The sequence below is a fragment of the Podarcis gaigeae genome (genome assembly GCF_964106915.1).
Source record: "Podarcis gaigeae genome assembly, chromosome: 3".
NCBI classification, from domain to species: domain Eukaryota; kingdom Metazoa; phylum Chordata; class Lepidosauria; order Squamata; family Lacertidae; genus Podarcis; species Podarcis gaigeae.
In genome coordinates, this window is record NC_139680.1 from 25,591,710 (window position 1) to 25,614,618 (window position 22,909).

General features: G+C 41.5%; 2 protein-coding genes across 5 annotated transcripts in view; both read left to right on the top strand.

The window, feature by feature from the left end:
• Window positions 1–22,909, top strand: part of TPO (thyroid peroxidase) — a 550,495-nt gene that overhangs the window by 316,296 nt on the left and 211,290 nt on the right. The gene's annotated exons all lie outside the window — the stretch shown is intronic.
• The window catches only part of SNTG2 (syntrophin gamma 2), a 218,689-nt gene that overhangs the window by 80,145 nt on the left and 115,635 nt on the right, over window positions 1–22,909 (top strand). For 2 of the 4 annotated variants that reach the window (XM_083730447.1, XM_083730445.1), the window contains exons 2-4: window positions 5,654–5,791; window positions 18,695–18,751; window positions 18,855–18,912. In XM_083730447.1, coding sequence (XP_083586573.1) covers window positions 5,654–5,791; window positions 18,695–18,751; window positions 18,855–18,912 — 253 coding nt within the window. The remainder of the gene's footprint in view (window positions 1–5,653; window positions 5,792–18,694; window positions 18,752–18,854; window positions 18,913–22,909) is intronic. The other 2 variants (XM_083730446.1, XM_083730448.1) reach the window with 2 other exon arrangements.

The window sequence follows — 22,909 nt, forward strand, 5'->3', positions numbered from 1 at the left end:
GGGGAGTGAATTGAGGACCCAAGAAACAAAGACTTACCTATTTTGGTCCTGACGCTTCTCCCTGACCCGCATCCCTCCCCTTGTGTGCCTTTGCTTGGCTGAAATGTGTCCTTGAAATCTGATCATGCCTCTTGCTTGCCTGGAAGAGATATGTGGAAATCTCTGACCTCTATGGTGTCAAATCCATTTGTCTTTCCATTAGTCTTTTCGTTTTTGCACCGGACCCCACCCGCCACTGGTGTGTGCCCCTTGGCATAAAATTATACTTACAAGTCTTCACGGCTGATGAAGCTCTTTTGAAGCCCTGTTTGCAGGTGTTCACATCCTAAAGCACATTTCCAGAAAGACTAATAACTGGACTAAACTTTCAGTATACTGTTTTGGGAGAAATCTTCTAGAAGAAACCCTTTCTGTTCACTTTTAATTGAAAAGATAACAATAACACTGAGGCCAAAGGCTTTTTAAGTCATATTTTTGTCATGTCACAGCCATATAAGGAAACAGCATGATATTTTGACAATATAAGTTTGCTTTTTAAAATATTTACTGTGTAAATAACATTGGTTGTATACTTCCAGAAGGAAAGCTCATTCTGGAAATTAATTCTCAGAAGCGCATGTATAGCAAATATACTCTTCTTGCAATCAATGAATGGTGCCATATATATATGGATGAGCTGTCTTTATGCCGTATAGTTCTGAGTATTTTTGTATTGACATACTGTAATCTCTTATCTAGCATGTCTTTACGTTGCTTCCCCCCCCCCCCTTAGGAATTACTGGCCTGACTTTCCTATAATCCTCTCCCAATAGGTTTCTTGTTTACATAATAAGTTTTCAAGGGCACCTAGTTTTGCAGCCTTGGACTTCTAAATGCTTTCGACTCTTGTTTACCTTTGTGATTTCTGGTAGATTTAAAACAATTTCCTTAATGGCACCTGGTGTACAGAACCAGGCTGCGCTGCTGTATTTATTTATTTTCTCACCCAATCTCAGTGCTAAGAAAGGGGGCATCCCTGTGGCATTTGTGCAGATAAGGAATGAAGGCAGAGAGATTGCCATGCCAAAGATCATAAAGGGTGTGTGTTTATGTGCTGCAGAAGTGAGAACAGTTTTAGGAACATGCCATTGTCCAGCTATCTCAGTATGGTCTACACTGACTGGCAGAAAATCTCTAGCATTCCAGACAGGGTTCTCTTCCAGCCCTAACTGGGGAGACCAGGGATTGAACCTGGAACCCTCTACGTGCAAAGGATACCCTCTGCCACAGAGCCCTTCCCCTATGCAGATCTTGGCTTGGGTATTCCAGGGCTGTTAACCGATCAGATTTATTCTATGGTGACTCTGCTGCTGGCATGGAAAAAATCTTTAAATCTTCATCTCACTGAAGAATTCAATAGAACCTTCACGTCACTGTGATTTATTCATATTCAGGATATCTAATCACACCATACTTGTCACAAATTATTAAGAGGCTATTTCTCTACAGCAGTTGTGTTTTAGCAATACCTTTACTACCTGTATTAATCCAGCCTTGTAAATAAGAAGAAGAGTTTGGATTTGATATCCCGCCTTTCACTCCCCTTCAGGAGTCTCAAAGCAGCTAACATTCTCCTTTCCCTTCCTCCCCCACAACAAACACTCTGTGAGGTGAGTGGGGCTGAGAGACTTCAAAGAAGTGTGGCTGGCCCAAGGTCACCCAGCAGCTGCATGTGAAGGAGCGGAGACGCAAACCCAGTTCCCCAGATTACGAGTCTACCGCTCTTAACCACTACACCACACTGGTGTATAAGCCCGCAAAATAGCCTGCCTGCCTGCGCGCACACACACACACACAATGTTATTAGCATGAAATTGCAGGCTACTAGCCTCTTAGCAGGTTTGTAAAAAAAAAAAAAAAATGCCTTCGACCAAAGGGTGTTCATCATTTACCACCAGCCTGTTGCGTTTTCATTTTGGCTGCAGAACAGGGAACACACATTTCTTTGTGACCAGGATGGAAACCAAGCGGACTGATGGGAGACGTATGGAATGATCCTTCCCTCCCCTGTTAGTCCACCAAGTTTTCATGTTGGCTGTGGAGAACGGAAACAGAGGGCACTCACAACAGAGCGACTCATTGCTCTGCCCCTCCTCTACCAGCCCACTCACTCACTTGCATAGAATCCCTTGTTGCCTGTGGCGACCAGCCAAGTTAAATACAAAGGTTGGGAGATAGCTGGAATCCAAATAATTGCATGCAGTTTTCTGTTTGCATGTTACTTCATCCCCACCAAGTTAAACTTGAGGCGTGTCCCATGAGAAGAGATTGCCATCAGAAGGACATATGGTATCTCCCCCCCCCCCTTCCATGGAAGTGTTTTCAGCTCACATGAAGAGTATTGGTGAAGGTTGTATCCCAACCATGTTTCATAAAACATTGTGATTGTTGTCAAAACTATTATTTTTTATGGTTTATTTTAATTATAAGGCAGCTGTTCTTTTTGGAAACGTGCTGTAAGCTGGAAACCTTTGCAGGAAATATTAACAAATGATGCATAAGAAGAGCCTGCAGGATCAGGCCTTTATAAGGCTGGCTCACCCATGAGGCAAGGTGAGGCAGCTGCCTTGGGCCGTGGGATCCACAAGGGCAGCAGATCCGGCTTCTGAGCAATTCATTGGCTGCTGCCGCTGCAGCACTAGCGACAATTGCAGCAGGAGGCTGGATTGTACTGATATTCTTAAATATAACGAGGAGCTACAACATGCCAATTGTCTATCCTAGCAACAAAGCATGTCGCTCAACGATGTTTGTAGTGAGGTCAATAGGAATAGAATAATTGAGTATGGGCAATGGTGCTTCCAAAGTAGCTATCTGTCCATTAAAAAGTAAAATAAAGTTTTAAAATCTGAATACTATTAGTTACTACATCCTTCTTGCCTGCTTGTCTGCAAAGCCGAGCTTGTGAATATTGCAGCACGAAATGTAAACATTAAATTCTAAACTATTAAAAATTATCTTCCAATATAAAATAGGTGTTTTATGACTTTTTTGGTTTGTTTTAAAACTTCATTGCCTGTTCAGAGTCTATTTGGAATGTCGTGGTCTCTGTTCTAGCAATTTATCTGCATCCTGTTGAGTGTTGGTCCTCTCTTCCCCCACCCCAATACCTGTCCTTTTACCCAAAAGGATATTCTGAAAGTTCATTCTGAACATGTATTACTGAATTCAAATGTTTGTGTCTGATGTCTTGAGCAGAGAATGAGGTTGACAACAATCAATCATATCTAATTAGCTGGTGACACACTGTGTTTACAGTAATTAAACAACCCATTACTGCTTACTTTCTCGTGATTAAGATCACACAGATTGAGAACCAGCTGTTAATCACTCCTGTTCCAAGGCTAATGTCATTAACAGAAGATGCCTACATTATAACCCAGGGCTATTTTTAACACGGCTTTTAGTTGAGAGACTTGATATAAGTAATAAATGAGGTGCATTAGGATCCATACAGTGGAAGATTTTGGAGTGTTGTGTCATCATTAATCACAAATTCCCATTCATCCCTTGTTTTGTGTTTCAGAAAATAACCTATACATAACCTCCACTTCAGCTTGAAAGTGGACAGAACAAACATAGTTTCATTTCATCATGAAACATTGGCCCTGGTATTTTGGATTATTTCTAAAAAAAGGTTTTTGCATGGCATCTGATCCACAGTGTCCAGTGGTTCATTCATGGGACCCTCAGCTGACTTGTGCATATCATACTTATGTCTGTTCCTGAGAATTGAATGAAAGTTACAGATAGATGTACTAATACATAACTATAGGGATCATGGGTTTCTTAAGCAGTAGTAGCACTTGATATTGGTCTGTGTTTGGTTAAAAAATGTCCTCTGCTAAATAGTCATAGCTCCATTAATTTTTCCATTGACTTCAGTGAGAAGTGGATTCCACACATAGATATCTATGGAAAATTTATCCCCTCATATTTTTTTTTGAAAAAAACTCTATTGCATAATGTAACTCATATGCGAATGACATTTATTGTTTAGGCTTATTGCTTATAAATACAGTGGTCACTCAGGTTAAGTACTTAATTTGTTCCGGAGGTCCATTCTTAACCTGAAACTGTTCTTAACCTGAAGCACCACTTTAGCTAATGGGGCCTCCTGCTGCTGCTGCGCCGCCGGAGCCCGATTTCTGTTCTTATCCTGAAGCAAAGTTCTTAACCTGAAGCACTATATCTGGGATAGCGGAGTGTGTAACCTGAAGCGTATGTAACCTGAAGCGTATGTAACCCGAGGTACCACTGTATTTTTAAATTAGTGCAAATACGGAACAAAAACAGGAAGTCATTTTTTTTTAACTTAATGCTGTAGATCTAAGTAAGCTTAAGCAAATGGTCCAAATTAAACTTTGTTCAACATTATTGAAGATGGAGGACTTGGATAATTTCTTGGAAGATGCATTCAGTCAGTTTCTCTCCCATATTGGATGACTGTTTAGTTGCTTCTAAGATGTGGCCAGCTCTGTTTTGGGGTTTTTGGTTTTGGTTTTTGAGAATGCTGGCAGATTATACAGTAAGATAATCATTTCATTCAAATATCTAAGATTTGAAAAGATCTACATTATGTTCCAGGATTTCAAGCAAGAATCTCTCCCATCCCTACTGGGAGGTGCCAGCAGGATTTGAATCTGGGGCTTCTGCTTGCAAGGCTTAAGCCACTAAGCTTAGACCACTAAACTATGGCCCTTCACCCATCACTGAGTGAATCTATGCATAGTATCAATGAATGACTTTCCTTTTAGCAGTCTTGTGATATTTCTTTTTAATGCTTAGATACCAATCTACTCCTGGTTTGCATTTCGCTACAGTTTGTGGCTAGATAAGTAGTTGTGTGTGTTTTATGCCTATTTCCATCAGAAGCACCAACTAGCATTTTATCACTTTTCACAGTGGATATTTTAAGAGAGCAGAAGGAGGGGGAGACTTGCATAAACTTTTTGTTCATCTCTAAAGACTGAGCTCCCGTTGCTCGGTCCCTGCTCCTGCCAACCTAGCAGTTCGAAAGCACGTCAAAGTGCAAGTAGATAAATCCAGCGGGAAGGTAAACAGCGTTTCCGTGCGCTGCTCTGGTCCGCCAGAAGCGGCTTAGTCATGCTGGCCACATGACCCGGAAGCTGTACGCCGGTTCCCTCGGCCAATAAAGCGAGATGAGCACCGCAACCCCAGAGTCTGTAGAAAGTGACTTTGTTCCTGTAGCATTGGCACAATGCTACACCAGCAGTGTTGTGTTGCAGAGGAATTTGATGACTTTTCTTAGAGGCGAGTTTGGGAGAACGAGACATGTCTGCCAAATACTTGTGGTGCAGGAAAAGCCTTCATTAGCTCACACTGCGAGACTTTGCTGGTATGCAAGAGCTAAAGAGGATGATAAGGATTAAGCAGTTCATGAATATTGATATAGAATGTAACTTGAATATTTTCTGCTAAAGTGTCTCCTTACTACCTTTTACCACACAGCTTTGCAAGCATAGGTGAGATAAACTGTTATTAGGACACAGAAGTTACAAATTATATATCATTGTTATTTTTAAAGGTTATGCATTTGACATCTTTGATCTGTTTTTCCCCTCCCTCCCCCCCCATTACCTTGCCTCTACAGACAAAAACTGGTATTGCATTGCTATATGACGAAATATCCGAAAACGCCTATGAAATCCGACTGAAGCTTACAAAAGAGGTACTAACAATTCAAAAACAAGATGTCATCTGTGTTAGTGGAAGTGATCACAGTGCAAATGTAAGTGCTTCTCTAACTTTGTGCTCCCAACCATATGTTTTTTCTATCTTTCAAAATGACCTGAAAGTACACTGTTCTAAACAGGTAATATCAAAAGTGTGCCAAAGGATATGAATAGCTTGCCAGGTAGAAATAAATTCTTAAAGGTTTGCAAAGCGATAACAACAGCAAAGGGAAATAAATGAAAGTATGTAAGAATTGGGAACCCCATTTACCTTCAGCAGTGTTTACCTTTCTGTAAAGTACCACCTTGGTCCCAATGAAATACTTTGACAAAGAGAATAAAGACGCATTATGTTCTTCTCGGTATCAAATATTGATGCTCCCATGACTCCTAAGCTTCTCTCTCATGGGATTTAAAATGGCGCAACTGCTTTTTCTTTTCCATGTGCCACTGAATATCCTAAGCAAGGCTGTGTCGGTATCCTGTGATTTAGCACTTGAACAGCTCAGATTCACATGCATTTCTACACAGATATTTGTGACACTGCTCAAAGGCACAGTCCTTCTGTAAAGTTTAAACATCTTTAAACTAAATGCGAAAGGTAGTGCTTCAGGGAGATAATGAAACTTTTTTGAACCTGCCTTGAAGCTGGGAGGCTAGGACTGAATTACGCTTTGAACTATTGACGGAACTAATGTTTATTTATTTATTATTATTTTTAAAATTGTCATCTGGGACCGCAGCATTGCATGTTTTCCAGCTCACCTATTTTCTTTCTTATTTACTTGTTTCTGAAAGTCATCTGTAGAACAAACTTGGGATAATAGGAATAGTTTATCTTAATGCGAAAGGGGACAGCGAGATGTGACCTCGGTAAGAGACATTCAGTGAACCGCAAGGTACTTTGGCAGACAGCATGACTTGCTGCTAAAGGTTCCTTCAGCTAAATCAGTTAACAGGCACCCAACCCTTTACTGAGGATTAGATGCTGCACTCTAATTGCAGTATGTCGCCTGTCGCTATATACAGTACCAGGTTATTAATAAATGGCACATTTTGTGATGGAAGATAATTGCCAACATGGACTTCTAAATGGTACAGAGGTGACATCCATAATTAAGTCATTTGGCACTTTGTGGTTGATGATAATTGCCAACATGGGTTTCTGAATGCTAAAAGGGTGACATAATATGCACACATGGATAAATGTTTAACCCGACAAAAAATGAAATTCTCATAAACTCTAATTTATGGCACATATACCCCACCGTTCCCCTCCCCAGGAGCTCAAGATGAGAACATGTTTCTCTCCTTCATTTTATCCTAACAATCCTGTGAGTTAGGTTAAGCAGAGGAAGAGTGACAGGCCCAAGGTCACCCAACATATGCATATTTCCTGTATGAATTCATTGTAGAATCTTTGTTGTTGTTGTTAAACAATTTCAAACTGGAACACAAAATGTAAGCAAAAATAAAAACCCAAACCTTTGTAACATTCTCAAACGTTTGTTACATTTTGGAAATGCTAAAATCTCCAGCCCACTACTGCACTTCCTAAACTGTCATTGTATAACAGATATCTTCCTTATCGTACACCTTAAAATAAAAACGGTACACTTCTATATTGGTTTTGTTTGTTTTTTCATTTCTCATCTGTTCAGTCTGGTTTATTTCCTTCCTGTTGCTCATCCTCTTCTTCCACCTTAGGGTTTTTCCACTAATACTTCATCCAAGGAATTCATAAGTACTCAGTGTTGAGCATTCTTCCCAGGAAATTAATATCTTCTCAGTCTTATATTCTCCTTTGTAATCCCATCTATTTCTACCTGCTAGCCTCCCACTCTTTACTGCTTCAGTTTATTTTTGCTCATTATCACAGACTTGTATAACTTATGACACACCCACCCAGACAAGCCAAAGACCACCTGCTCAGCTGTATAAGGGGCACACAACAACTCTCCTTTTCCACATGGCTTCTTGCTAACTTGTAAAGTGGCGCCTCTTTCAACTGGATTATTGGGGACAGGTAGAGACTCCAAGTGCCAAATGTTAGGAGTTCAGGATGTCCAATTAATTTCAGTAGATGGAGGTCCTGAGGAGAAATTATATGAGGTGTCCCTGTCTTTAGAGCACCCAAGTCTTGTTTCTCAGTACTTACCCTGCAAATCTTCAAAATCTTTAGACACCCTCTCCCTGGAAAATACTTTGAAAGAGTATTCTCCGTTCTCTGAAAAGTCTACTGGGTGTGTGTTCCCATGTGCTGTGTGCCTTACCATCCAGAAAGCTGGTTAAGCTATATTCTGAACTGAGGTGCTTCAGTATGTGTGCTTCAGTGATTACTGCTCAGCTGAAAAGGCAGCTTGGCTGGTACACAACGATTCCAGATGGACCTCTTTCATGAAAAGTATGGGAATGAGAGGTGAGACAGCTATGAAGACAAGGCCAGAGACAAGTGGGAGTTGTTGGGAGGTAGGTTTGAGCCCAAGCTCAGGGGCTGCTTCTGTGTCTTAGGCTTTTGGAACGTCCCAGAAATGGCCTGTCCCAACCCCCATGCTGGGAGCAGAAGTCAGATGTGATGTAATAAGCAAGAATGTCATGATTAAAAAGTTGGGTTTATTATTCAGCTAAGGCTTTTATGAAAGGATAAAGACTTTCACAGAGGATGATGACAAAATGGACACAACTGACTCAGGGGTGGGGTTGGGGGGTCGTAAACTGCATGAGATGTAATTAATCGCCTAGCTGAGAGAGATGGCAATTATCACCCAAAGATAAAAGAAAGCATATCATTAATGTTGCTAGCTTGTAAACCATGGAGGGAAGCATAAATCATTAATAACAGCGGAATTGATCTGTAGTTGTCTGCAGAATCTTTCCGGATCAGTAAATTACAGGCATATAGTTCAGATAATGTTACAAACATTGATACTGGATTCTGCAGAAAGTTAGGCCTTTCTAAACGATAGGTGCCATCAAAACTGCCTTCGAACAGGAGCTTCTCATTCTCGTATCAGATATGAAATAGTAAAACTCTCTGTATTTCACAGTGTCCAAATTACTGGGTGGGGTGGGGTGGAGAGAGCAGTTCACTTACTTTTTGTAATGGCCCTTGAAGTTACTGTCATTTGGAAGGATACAGGAGGATCAATATTTGTGAGGGGCAGGGGCACTTCATCCTCAGTTATCCAAGCCCTGTTCTTCCATCAGGTTTTCAGTCTCAAAACTTTCCTCTAGAAACTGCAAACATACAACATTTCTGCCACTTCACATGTTACTGTATTTATAATGTTACTCTATTTAGGCACACAGACTGCAATCCTATACCAGCTTAGCGGCAAATAAACTCAATGGGACTTACTTCTGAGTAGCCTGAGACACATATAGGATTTGTGCTGCTAGTGTCACAATTCTCTAAATACAATGTTTTGTCTCAAGAAATTCTCACGTCTTCTTTCTGTACAAGCACACTATTTCGTATAAGCACATGATTTTGCTGTTTCAGTTAAAACAAGTCAGCGGTGATCATGTGTAAAACAATACAAGTACCCTTCTTTTTTTTCCCCCGACACCAAGACCAGTAATGAATTGTTACTGTTTCAATTTAGGATTTGCATTTAAATGTGATTGCACCTAATTCACACTTTCTGAAACAATATGCAAACTGAAACAGAGCCATCATCCTTCCAGATTTGTGCTTCTCTGAATTTCGCAATGTGGGTCTCCAGTCAGGTAAAACAAACAAACAAACAAATATATTTATACCCCACCCATCTGGCTGGGTTTCCCCAGCCACTCTGGGCAGCTTCCAACAAAATATTAAAATACAGTGGTCTGTTAAACATTAAAAGCTTCCCTAAACAGGGCTGCCTTCAGATGTCTGATATGTTTTTAAAAATGCACATGCTAGGGCATAATGTGCATAAAACGCATATATTAGTGAAATTAACATACCCAAATGGATTGTATTTGGGGAGATTATTTTGCATAAATGTGAACATTAAGCCAAGTTTGCATATATAAAAAATGTGTGCATTAGTAGAAATTTGTACTAATATGCTGATGCATTTCCATGAGGACTCTGTCTGTCTGTCTGTCTGTCTGTCTATCATCTATCTATATACACACATACATGCATGTGTATAGGAAACTGATGTGGAAAACAGAACTTAAGCTTGGGAGGGGGAGAGAGAGAAACCAGAATTGACAGATTCTCCCATCCTTAGTTGGAACATATGTCAAACTGAATGGATGTGAAGGCTTGCAAAGAATTCCACCTTTCCATTTGTAGCGTATTATCCTGTCCTTTGCAGAGGTGATAGAAGTAGGTCAGGATTAAAGTCATGCTGTTTAGGAGATAAATGTAACCTTTCTCCTTTGTTCGTCCTTTTTTCATGATTGGTTTGCACTTCCACTTCACAATAGTGAAGAGACGCCTGGCAGCCTTCAGGTAGCCCAGTCATTGCTCACAGACTGACGTGAGATACGCCACACTTTCTACCTTCGTGTAGAAATTAGTTCTGCACATGGTGAAAAGGCTTCCTATTACAGTATCTGGCTGAATGGTGTATGGAAGACCTCCACATGGAGGGGGAAAATGACCTTGGCGCAGGCTAACCTGGTCGCTTGACACATCCTCCATATCATACTTTTTGGCATGTACAAGTAGAGACAATGGACTTAATGCACAAACTGTCTTTCGCTGTTGTCAATGGAAAAGCATTCCAAAGTAATGTTTTTATGTAGGATTGGAGTGTTATTTACTTTTGCATGCTTGACAGACATTCCATTTATTACATTAGGGCACTATGAGAACACGTCACGTGATGTCCCTATTACAGATCCGCTGTGAACCGCGTTGATAACAACTTCCCCTGCCCTTCAAAATAAAAATAAGATATTCCCCTGGCTTGGTACACTGACACATGCTATGTTGCTCAGAACATTTCACCAGCATATGTCCCATTCAGTTTATTGCATTGTGCACTGACACATACAGAGCAACTTCCCTTCCCAAAATAGATGAAAGGAAGCAAAACATCTCTGATGCCTTTCGACTTGTACTTTGTAGCTGCTGCATTCCAGGTCAGGAAAATAATTTCTTTATCAATTCAGCATCCGTCATGAGTACGTCAGGGGGAAAGGCTTTAATAAGAATGTAGCTATTAGTGAATCTGATAGGAAAATCAAAATCACAAGTTGAAAACCGGGGGTGGGGGAGGGAATATTGATTTCATGTTGTGGCAGCTTTTCTGTTCCGAACAGCAATTAGAATCTCTTTTCAAGCCTGAGTGAAGTTTAAACCTGCATTACACAGTGAACTCTAGTTCAAAAGTAGTGGGTGTGGATATGTTTACTATATATTTTTTAAAAGGATTCACATCACAGTATATATTCTAGGATAATTACTGAATAAATCAAGAGGCCAAATGATACCTGAAATAAGTCACAGCAGCAAACTAAATAATATATATATATATATTTTAAAGGAACTTGAAGTAGTTTGTCAGTTACATTTAGCATAATTGGACAGAACATAGCTAGCAATCTTTTTAAATATGGAGTGTGAATCCTTCTGCAGTAATAAAACTAATTACATGGAAAATAGAAAACTTAACCTGAGGAGGTACACTGGATCCACAGTTCTCAAAATACCCACCCAGAGCTACACTTAGTTTGCAGTGTATGCTCTGAGCTCTCCTGCCTACAAGGCTTGCTCTGTTTACTTTAATGGGGGGGGGGGTGCATGCAGAGTTCCTTCTCCCATTAGAGTGACTGGGAAAGCCTTTGAGGAAAAGAAAATTCAGGCAAATTTCTTACAGATTATGATGCAGGGGAAATCCACCTGTCTCATACAACCGAATGCGGATGCAATCAAATGATGATACGCGTTCTGCTCCCACTGAACTTGATGGATACAACTGGGAAGGCCCATTTCCATCTAATTCTCTAGATCAGTGGTTCTAAACCTGTAGGTCCCCAAATGTTGTTGAACTACAACTCCCATCACCCCTAGCTAGCAAGGCCAGAGCTCAGGGATGATGGAAGTTGTAGTCCCACAGGTTGAGAACCGCTGCTCTAGATGTAGACAACAAAGGGTAATTACATCTAGGAAGGTTTGAAGATTTTGCTTGGTTTTCTGTACTGATGCTGACCATCATCCTGTACACAAAGGAAGGTCTGGATCATCCCAGTAGGCTGCACTACTATGCAAGTCTACTCAGATGTGAATCCTGTTGAATGCAATGGGATTTATTACCTGGTAAGTGTGTATAGGATAGTAGCCCCTATTTCATTCTGTGAATAGGAAGGTACAAGTTTGAGTTCTGATAAGTGAAATACAGTGTTGATCTCGTGGAAGCGTCAATTAAGGTAGGAGAAGGGGAGCTAATTTTCTCTGATTCTCCCTCCATAGCCCCTAACACCACTTCCCACAGTGTTCTGGAACAGATTGTGGCGATCACGGGGTATTGATGTTATCCCACCTCTGCCGCCACTTTGTGGCGATCACACAGGGTCCCCAGACTTTTAATGGTCTCTTGATCTCTGTGCCACCACTGTGCTCGCTTCCCCACTGCCACCAACCCGTTACTCTCTGGTAAAACACTGAGTCCAGACAGTTGTTAAAAGTGAACCAAAAAAACCCCAAGTTTATTTTACAAACATTAACAAGTTGATGGTTTCTCAGATAATATTCCTGTCAGTATCTTAACTTTAGTTTCTTTACCAGCCTAAAGGTAAAAGGTAAAGGTACCCCTGCCCGTACGGGCCAGTCTTGACAGACTCTGGGGTTGTGCGCCCATCTCACTTAAGAGGCCAGGGGCCAGCGCTGTCCGGAGACACTTCCGGGTCACGTGGCCAGCGTGACATCGCTGCTCTGGCGAGCCAGAGCCGCACACGGAAACGCCGTTTACCTTCCCGCTGGTAAGCGGTCCCTATTTATCTACTTGCACCCGGAGGTGCTTTCGAACTGCTAGGTTGGCAGGCGCTGGGACCGAGCAGCGGGAGCGCACCCCGCCGCAGGGATTCGAACCGCCGACCTTTCGATCGGCAAGTCCTAGGCGCTGAGGCTTTAACCCACAGCGCCACCTGCGTCCCTCTTTACCAGCCTAGACCTTCCTAATACCTTCTGACTGATTATCTCAACTGTTTGACTGACTCCTCTTAACAAATTCCCTCACTCTCTCACACCAGACTAGCCCAACCCACAGACATATCTTCTCTGTCTCTTCTAACTCCAGACTGTCTTCTCAGCCACCCTAACTCCCCCCAAAAAACCTATGTGCTTAAACCTTATACACAGTTAACTCTGCCCCTTGGGTTCCCATTGGTTAGTCATTTTACAATTACAGTAGTTAACCCTTTCCTTATGAACCCAGTATTATGTCACACACCTAGGAGGGCGAACTCCACACAGATTTCCTGTGGCAGGAAGCAGGAGGTGGAGAAAATCAGCTCCCCTTCTCTTACATGAGTGGATGTTTCTACTGAAGCAAAAGCCATTCTGGAAGCAGAACAGCACTAGAATAATCATCCAGTATGATTTTCCCCCCTTCTTTTAAAATGGATGTACTGCCAACTAGCCAGCAACAGCGCTTGCAGTGGCTAAGAAACAAAATGCTAAAACGAATTGCATCATTCTTTAAAAATCATTCATCTCCTGTTGCTGCTTTTATATAGATGGCATTGAGTGGTTTGTTTGCTTTTGCAGTTTTTTCAAATGTATCTGCATATAGAGAGCACAGTAGAACAATGTGCCGGTGGAGTGTTTTTGTTACCAGAGGCTTCCAGCATTTGACAGCACGGAAAGATGAAGCAGAGACAGTAAAAAAGGGATTACAGTAATACCAGCTCATAATCCAGAACTTCCATTACCAATCGTCACTCATGCACATGACTAACAACTTCTGTTGCAGGAGATAGGTCTGTGGCTGGGATTAGTTTTCAGGAAATCTTCATCCTTTAAAGCACAACAATCAGGTCCCGTCCTCCAACAAAATTGCCTTTAAACTGTGCATCTTGGGTATAATTTACTTCATAGTGGAATACTTTTTTTAAAATAGCATAGTATTTCTGCTATACGGTTGTGGAGGTATTTAGATGTTTAAAAATATATATAATGAAATGAAACCCATGCATTCTTGGTGGAGCAGAATGTGCTGGCAAGGAATAGCAGGTGGTAACACTTTTAAAAGTCAACAAAAGCCAATGAGAATCTCTCCACTCCTTCCCCAATGGTTAATAGTAGCAGAGGGTGAATTTCTATCCAGATCACAGGAAGAAGAAGAAGAGTTTGGATTTGATATCCCGCTTTATCACTACCCGAAGGAGTCTCAAAGAGGCTAACCTTCTCCTTTCCCTTCCTCCCCCACAACAAACACTCTGTGAGGTGAGTGAGGCTGAGAGAGACTTCAGAGAAGTGTGACTGGCCCAAGGTCGAGCTCCCCATGCAACATACTGTAGCCCCAATAAAAAAAAAACAGGATTTCTTTCTTTCTTTCTTTCTTTCTTTTTTTAAACCAAACAAACTGATGTGTTTCAAGTTTGGTATTATGTGTAGTTTGGCCCTCAGTGGAATTACTTAATATTTCAGTAAATGGAACAGTATTCACTCTACAGAGCAGCTATTTAGACAGATGTATAAACTCTGTGCTCAGAATAAAACAATGTAGGAATGAATCTGTGGTGGAAGAATGGGACTATGCCTTATAGCCAAAGCTTTCACTTCATAGATCAGAATATGTGCATGGAACATATGTATTTGCTCTGAAATCTCATTTCACAAGGAATGGATTACACACTCGATGCTGTATGGAGATATGCTTCTGTGAACACCTGCAAATCAACATATGCAGGAGACCCAACATATGGGTCAGCAAGCACAATCCTCTCACCTAACGCATTCACTTATATTCCTGGAGCCTACTCACAGCTGATCGAACTGCCAGTCACCATCCCACATGGATGGCAATGTGGGATTCTGTGAGTCTGGAGATTTTTTGAGGGTCCTTAGCTGCAATTTTATGCATGCTTCTAAGCAAGGAAGGTGAGCTGAATTCACCAGGTGTACAGAAGCAGCTCACCAGGTGGGGCAGAGCTGCTGTGCTGTACTAAAAAGGAGAAGGGCAAAGCAATGAATCAGTCGGTAAGGTGCAAACACACCAGCAGGAGTGCTGGATTGGCTCAGCTGAGGTGTTTGCACTGTGCTGACCTCCCTGCTGCCTGTACCACCCCCACACCTAGTAAGCAACAGTGACTCTCCTGCTGGAAGCTCTGCCCCACCCAGTTAGTAAATACCATATTTTTCCATGTAGAAGACTAGGTTTTTTTCCTTAAAAATAATGTCAAAAATTTGTGGCTGTCTTATACATGGGGCCATCTCCGCCCCCATTTTCTTAAATCTGAGTCCCCCAAAATAGGGGGCGTCTTATACATGAGGGCGTCTTATAGGCAGAAAAATACGGTAATTTGTGACATTGAATGGTTGCAATCACAGAGTTCTCTGTGGACCTTTCATACTTGCCGGAATGACTGAATGCATGTGCATATGAATGCTTATACTATAGCTTAAATGCAATCCAAAATAAATAACATCCTTTTAAAACATGTACAATGAACTCAATCTTTTGCAGACTTAGAAAAATTATAAGGTAGAAGTAAATACTCTTGTTTTAAAAGGTTTGCAAGTCAACGCTCATATTGTGATTTCTTTCCCCTGTTGAGTATTTTAATTAAAATAACTGGCATTTAAAATAAGTTAAGATTTAATTGCTCATTTCCCCATTATCTGGATATATTTAGATACTACTTAATCAACCATGCTGCTAATTAACAAAATTCAACCTCAAAATATTAAAATGCTGCAGTCCTTCTTAACATTTGATTTGATGCCTTACGAGATGATAGATTCTGTACATCTGGATTAAATATCAGTTATATTAGTTAAGTGTAGCTGGTATGCACATATTCATTATAATTTAATTGCAGAGCACTTTCAGTGCACTACTCTTTATTATTTCTTTTCTTGAATGACTAATTGCAATTTGTCAGGCTAAATAACTGTAATCTGAGACTTGCAAAATGTCCTGGATTGTGCATCACAGTAAGCCAAACTGTCTCCCTGGCCCTGTGCAAATGTGCTGCTTCTCAGAGCTGAGCTTGTAGCTGCTTTCCTCCTCTCAAGTTCTTTTAGCTCAGTGCAGCAGCTAAGCCAAAGTTTCCCTTCTCGTGTCATCTGAACCCAGGATGACAGTTAAGGAGAAGAGAGTTTGGCTGCCACACTTAGCTGAGCCTAAAGGAGCAGAGCAGCTGTAAGCCCCGATCTGGGAGCCAGCATGCTCATACTGGAGAGCCAGTGTGGTGTAGTGGTTAAGAGCGGTAGACTCGTAATCTGGTGAACCAGGTTCGCATCTCTGCTCCTCCACATGCAGCTGCTGGGTGACCTTGGGCTAGTCACACTTCTCTGAAGTCTCTCAGCCCCACTCACCTCACAGAGTGTTTGTTGTGGGGGAGGAAGGGAAAGGAGATTGTTAGCCGCTTTGAGACTCCTGAAGGGGAGTGAAAGGCAGGATATCAAATCCAAACTCTTCTTCTTCTTCTTCATACTAAGCCATGGTTTGGCTTAGCATTACATGCAAACACGACCAATTTCTCAGATTCAGTAGTCCCTTAAAACTAGTGCTGAGATGATGATGTGACCTCGCTTTTCTGATCCCCTTTGCAAGCTATGGAGGCAAAGCAGCATTTTCAACTCCGTTCCCAGGCGACTTCAGTTGCTTCTTTAAATATATTTAAAAATATTCAACCAGAGGAAGGGGATGGGTGGGAATGTTACCGTGTCTTTCCAGAATTCAAACTCACTGTACTTGTAACTGAATAAAAGCCATGCAGTTGGTTTGGAATCAGTGGTGTGCCGTCAGTAGACTAGGGGGGAATATGCTAGTTCCCTAAATGTCCCTGGTAAGTTAGAGTATTCAAGCCGGGCATCTCCTTTCCTAAGCCGGGAAGCTTCTGCTCGGCCTAGGGAGGGAGATGCAATGCTCCAACAGAGTCCAAGAGAAGAAGAAGAGGAGGAGGAGGAGGAGGAGGAGGAGGAGGAGGAGGAGGAGGAGGAGGAGGAAGAGGAGGAGGAGGAGTTTGGATTTGATATCCCGCTTTATCACTACCTGAAGGAGTCTCAAAGCGGCTAACATTCTCCTTTCCCTTCCTCCCCCACAACAAACACTCTGTGAAGTGAGTGGGGCTGAGAGACTTCAGAGAAGTGTGACTGGCCCAAGGTCACCCAGCAGCCACATGTGGAGGAGCAGGGAAGCGAACCCGGTTCACCAGATTACGAATCTGCCATTCTTAACCACTACACCACACACACACCCTCCACCTTCTCAATGCCTGCCCAGCTTTAGGAAGGAGGCAACAGGGCTCCAGCATCCTGTCAAAAATTCTGGCACCTCCTTTCCAAGGACTGGGAAGCTTTTGCCCGGATTAGCGAGGGAGGCGCAATGCCTTTCCTCCCACAAATTGCCCTCGTAAACTGGCACCTCTCGTCCTAACTGTTCCCTTACGAAAAATTTCACTGCACACCACTGTTGGGAATGTTGAACTTGCTTTGCTAGTACAGCACCAAAGCAACAATGCAACAAGTTCTTTCCTCAAGCTGATGATGTCAGTTTCTTTTTCATATATGTGTCAAAATAAAACTCTGCAGAAGGCTTTGTGGAAATTAATCAGACTTACAGGTGTTTCCTTAGAAAACAAATGAAGCAACAGTTTTGGTAAAATGAAACGTAATATAATAAATATAATATAAATATCCGAACAATAATTTTCCTCTATACAGAGTGAATAATAATAATAATAATAATAATAATAATAATGATAGCAACAACAACAACATTGAAATATCCAACCATATCTGCTCCCGGTGATGAGAAAAGGCATTGCGGCTACAGCTGCACTCAGCATGTTGCTAAACAGTATTACTATACATTTACTGTCAATAGATAAAATGAAGCTCTTCGTGTTCCATTATTATGTCAAGTACCAAGAAAAGTGAGCATGAATAAAATGTCAAAAATGCAAGGTGCTATTAAACGTGAGATAGATTGCTACAGAAGATGTCCATAAAGATTTTATCTCACGTACCTGCTTTTTTTAAAAAAAAAAAATATTGAAGAAATAACCATGAGAAATAGATTAATATGAGTAGGGTAGCTCACTGCAGGAAAGTCAGCTGGATATGGAAAAAGATTGATTTGAAAACTAAAAATGGAAATCAAGGGTATAACTGATATCAGCGAAGAATACAAACTTTTGTACAAACATACACTAGAAGCAATGCTCTGTATTTTTAAACTTTCAGAGATTTGACAAGGGCAAACCAGAAAATTTTAAATTAAAGCTTATCAGTCCAATCAAACATTTATATTGTTGCACCCATTCCTTTAATGAGAATTGGCATATTGTGCTCACAGTGTGGTCCTCTGCAAGTTTACTCAGAAGTAAGCCTCATTGAGTTCAGTGCATGTATAGGATTGCTGTTCAAGTGAGTAAACCACATAAAATTCAATGGGACATGCTTTAGAGTTGACAAGCATAGTTTTCTGCGGTCAGTGGCACAAGCTCCTGTTCATATCTGTGAGCAGTGGAATAGTCTGAGCAACCGGTTGAAAATCATGAAAGTCCTGTGCATATATCTGGATTGCATTTGTCATAGAAAATTGTGCAACTCAAGGTACAAACTGGTGCAAAGGATTTAATTTCCCTCTTCAGTAAATGAAGAAGAAAGCCCATCTTTTGTGCTAGTGATAGTGTTATGAATTAAATATCATATTATTTTATGGAATGTAGTCTTTCAGCTTTCTAGAATATGAGAAGAGAGAGTAGGTGAGATAGCACAAATTCGATATGCATGCATCTAATATTGTATTTTCACCTAAATTTATTTTTTCTACCATTTTTTAAAGCACAGAACTGTTAAACTTCGTAGACAACCAGTTGGTGGCTTGGGCTTAAGTATAAAGGTATGCATAATTCTTTCTTCTCTTCTCTTTTTTGATACGTAGTGCAAAAAAGTGAAGGCGATGAGCAGCTAAAACTCTTCTTCTTGTCACTTATCTCTTTCAGGGTGGTGCTGAGCACAAAGTGCCTGTCGTCATATCAAAAATATTTAAAGATCAAGCAGGTAAAGCAAATGCGTACTTGCATATGGGAGAGTTTGATATTAAATGCAGTAATTAAATATGGATTCACAGGTGCAAATTCAATGTGGACGAGGGAAAATGTCCTGTTTTTATATTCAACCTAAATTTAAAAGTTTGGTTTGCTTCATTTTCATTCATTTGAATTGCATTAGTTTTGTTTTTGATCCTTTATTCATTTACTAATTTTTGTTTTTTCTATTGATTTCAATGGGATACTTGGTCTTCTGCCTGTAACTTTGCTGTTTTCTGTCAACACTGGCATTATCAGGTATTCTACACTATTAGAAAGCACCTTTCCAAGTTTGGACAGACTGGACAGAGGGTTCCAATTCTATAAGCAATTATGAAAGAGCAACATCCTATAATTGCCCCATTGCTTTCATTGGGTGATCCCAGCTCCAGTTCACCTGCTTGCGGTGTTTGTGACTATTAGCATCACTGTTTCAGGCATTCTACTCCCTCTCCAAACACATTTGCCATTTATTTTTTAAAGAGAATTCACACCTCTAGCGCAAATGAAATTCATTGTGAGTCACAGTAGTACATCTCAGGGGATTCTCTGAAGATTCGGTGGCCATGCTTTACATCTCTGCGTACTATTTCAGCTTCCAAAAATGTGCAATCATGACAAAGTAGGAATCTGAGCAATCCTCAGAGAGAATTTTTGCTCTTGTTGTGTTTGTATATTCCTACATGAACCTCGACTCCATTTAGGGGTGTGTGGAATCATGTTAAGAAACAGTTGTTAGCAATCTTGGAAAGGAGGTATTATTTACTATTAGTCCATACTTATATAGAAAAGAATTAGGGAAAATATTGTGGTAAACTTCCAATAGTTTGGAAAGTGGGATAACACAGCAATGAGGCACAGACCTTGAAAGAGATACGTGGAAAATGAAAATCAAGCAATGCTTCAGGGTATCAACATTAGACATGGGTACATGAGTAAACTTACATATAAGTTATTTAAATAAATAAATCCCAAGTAGCCTATTATTGTGAAGTTGTCTGTCTAGAGAGGAACATAGTCTTGTGAGAATAATCCTATAAAGAAATAACTGTTACTCAAAGCAAATACATTACACTGACAGAATAATGTGATGCGTTGACGTCCATACTATAGGGGAGGGAACACTTCCAAGTAAAGCTATACTGTCTAGGACAGTGATGGCCAAACTTGGCCCTCCAGCTGTTTTGGGACTACAATCCCCATCATTCCTGACCACTGGTCTTGTTAGCTAGGGATGATGGGAGTTGTCCCAAAACAGCTGGAGAGCCAAGTTTGGCCATCACTGGTCTAGGACAATCTTTGCTTCTCCCCGCCCCCCATCTTCTAAGCAGCTTAAATTTTCTAGAAATTGTAATGCAACTGTCTTATTTTTGGAGAATTTGAAAACAGAATTAATGAATGAATATAGGACTAGAGTATATGCCTCATGTATATTGTGATAAAGGACCATATTTTGCACGTGACCATAAAGCTGTGTTCATGCTCATTTGTGTCTAGGGCACTCATGTTTTCAGGTTAAAGAAGGGCTATACCTGGACCTCCACGCCCAGGTGTTGCATTGTTGTACTAGATCTGCCTGATCTCTGGTGCTACATCAGTTTGCTAGTTCTCTGCTCTGGTGACTTCTAGTCTCTGCAAGACAAATTTTTCTCATGAGCTACTTGCAGGGGAATACATGCAATAAGAACTGAACAGGGTTCCAGACCATACGAAGTTACTAGCAAGCCTGTTCCTGAGACAGGCTGAGGCAGCCTTTGGTGGCAGAATCCAAGGGGCACCTTCCTGCAGGCATGCCCCAACCCCCGCTGCAACGTCTTCTGGGTTCTGGTGAGATCTCACGAGAACCCCACAAAAATGTGGGGCTCTCACAATATCTCATCAGAACCCACATCCTTGCAACCTTGGCAAGCGAGGCTTTGGCAGGGGTGGGCAATGCACAGCACATGCATACGGCGGCAGCTTCCCATTTTGCCTCAGACACCTTAGACAAACTCTTGGCTTAGTGTATTAAAAGAGAGCATAGATATGCTTGAGTGTAATGGAAACCTAGTGGAATGGAGTAAACAGTGAGACATCCCGTGTTAGGATATTTCCGTTCCTCCTTAAAAAGGGAACAGGCTGTTGTGTGTCACATGCCTGTGTACTTCCTGCTCACTGAGAGTTTCCGTTTTATATATAGCTTTTGTTCTGGCTGTTTTCCTCGACATGGATGCAAGCAGTCATGTTTTTCCTTTGTTCTGACCAACGTTGAATAAAGCTGTATATATGCTCTCCTGGGTGAATCTTCCGTTGTGGAGAATGCTGAAAAGGATGTGCACGAGTCTTGGAATGTGTCTGAGGCTCGTGTCGCTAATTGACTGATGCTGTTCCAACGGGAGACCGGAGGACGTCCGGGGACGATGTGTAGGCCTGCATGATGGCCTCTGTCTCCCTGGCAGTATCCCAACATCCCGATGCTACAAGATGGACAGGGAAGGATTTGCTGGAGGAGATGTTGCTCTGTACATCAAAGAGAGGCATTGAGCCCAATTGACTACAGGTATATCCTTCTTGTGGGCTTCCCATGCACATCCGCTTGGCCACTAGAAGCAGGATGCTGGACTAGATGTGAATTGCTCTCATCTAGCAGGTTCTTGTGATCTTCTTAAGTTTTATGGTGCTGCAATGTGGTTTTAGTTGAATTATGGCTACGATTGTGTTGCATGAAATTCTGTACATTGCCTTGAAAGGCCAGTTCCACCTCGTAAAGCAGTATATAGATTGGTTAATAGACAAATAAATGCCAATTTGAACATGTGCTGTCATCTGGAAATTTCTCCCCATGCCACCATGTTTTGCAACTTCTGGAACTAGTTTCCTACTCTTGCTGCCTTCCTTTTTCAGTGTGTCCAGTATTGCCGTATTTTTCGCTCTATAACACGCACCCGACCATAACACGCACGTAGTTTTTAGAGGAGGAAAATCCGTAGGCATGCCACCCGTAGGCATTCCCTCCATTACACGGACAGACATTTCCCCTTACTTTCTAGGAGGAAAAAAGTGAGTGTTATGGTGCAAAAAAAATACGGTATTTTATTTTGTTCTACCCCATTTTCCATAAGGAGGTTGAGAGATGCTTATCAAAGCTGGCCAGCACTTAAACATGCTCTATTTCTGTGATCTGTGCCCTTTTAAAACATCTTGTTTCTATTTGCAAATTCTGTCTGTGACTAAGGGTATACTTAGCACCGTTGCTTCAATCAGCAGTTCTTATTGTGCATTCTCAGAAACCAGAGGTAGCAAAATCCAGCATGGAGGGAAAATCTGGCACCACACTTTTAAAACCACATAGAACTTAAGCAGCTTGGAGAGAAGAGTCCTTTGGGAAGGTTGGAAGCTTCATAGTACTGTGTTCACAGAGCAATTGTTGGGGCCTGCCCCATTCAAGACTGTTGAAGGGTTCAGGAGAGCAGCCCCTTGATTAGCAGAACTCCTATCTTCTACAGCAGGGATAGTAAATCCATCACTCCTCCAGCTCCCACCAGGCCCAGATGCCTGGCTAGTGGCTGGGATGATAAGAATTGTAGTCCAACAACATATGGAGGCTCACAGGTTTCCCATTGTGCTCTTCAGCTTCTCCAAAGAAGTAGTCTGTAGGTTTTTCTCTGTTCCCACTTAATTTTGTCTAGGTTTGATGAAGTTGCCCAGTTCAGCAATCCACATTTCAAAAAACACAGGATATGGGAGTGGGGTGGGGGAAAGCAATCATCGCAGTTTCTCCAGTTCCATACCCCTGAACTGCCTTCATGATATCAGGACTTCCCATTTTTGGGTTCCATGATCTCTACAGGGATCTGTGCAAAATCACAGAGCCCCCACATGAATTCTGTGCTCTCATGCAGTCGATGTGACTCACACGAGAGCACAACCAGGAAGATACACATCCCAGTTTTCTGTCCCAAAATGTTGAAACGTATGTAGATTCACTA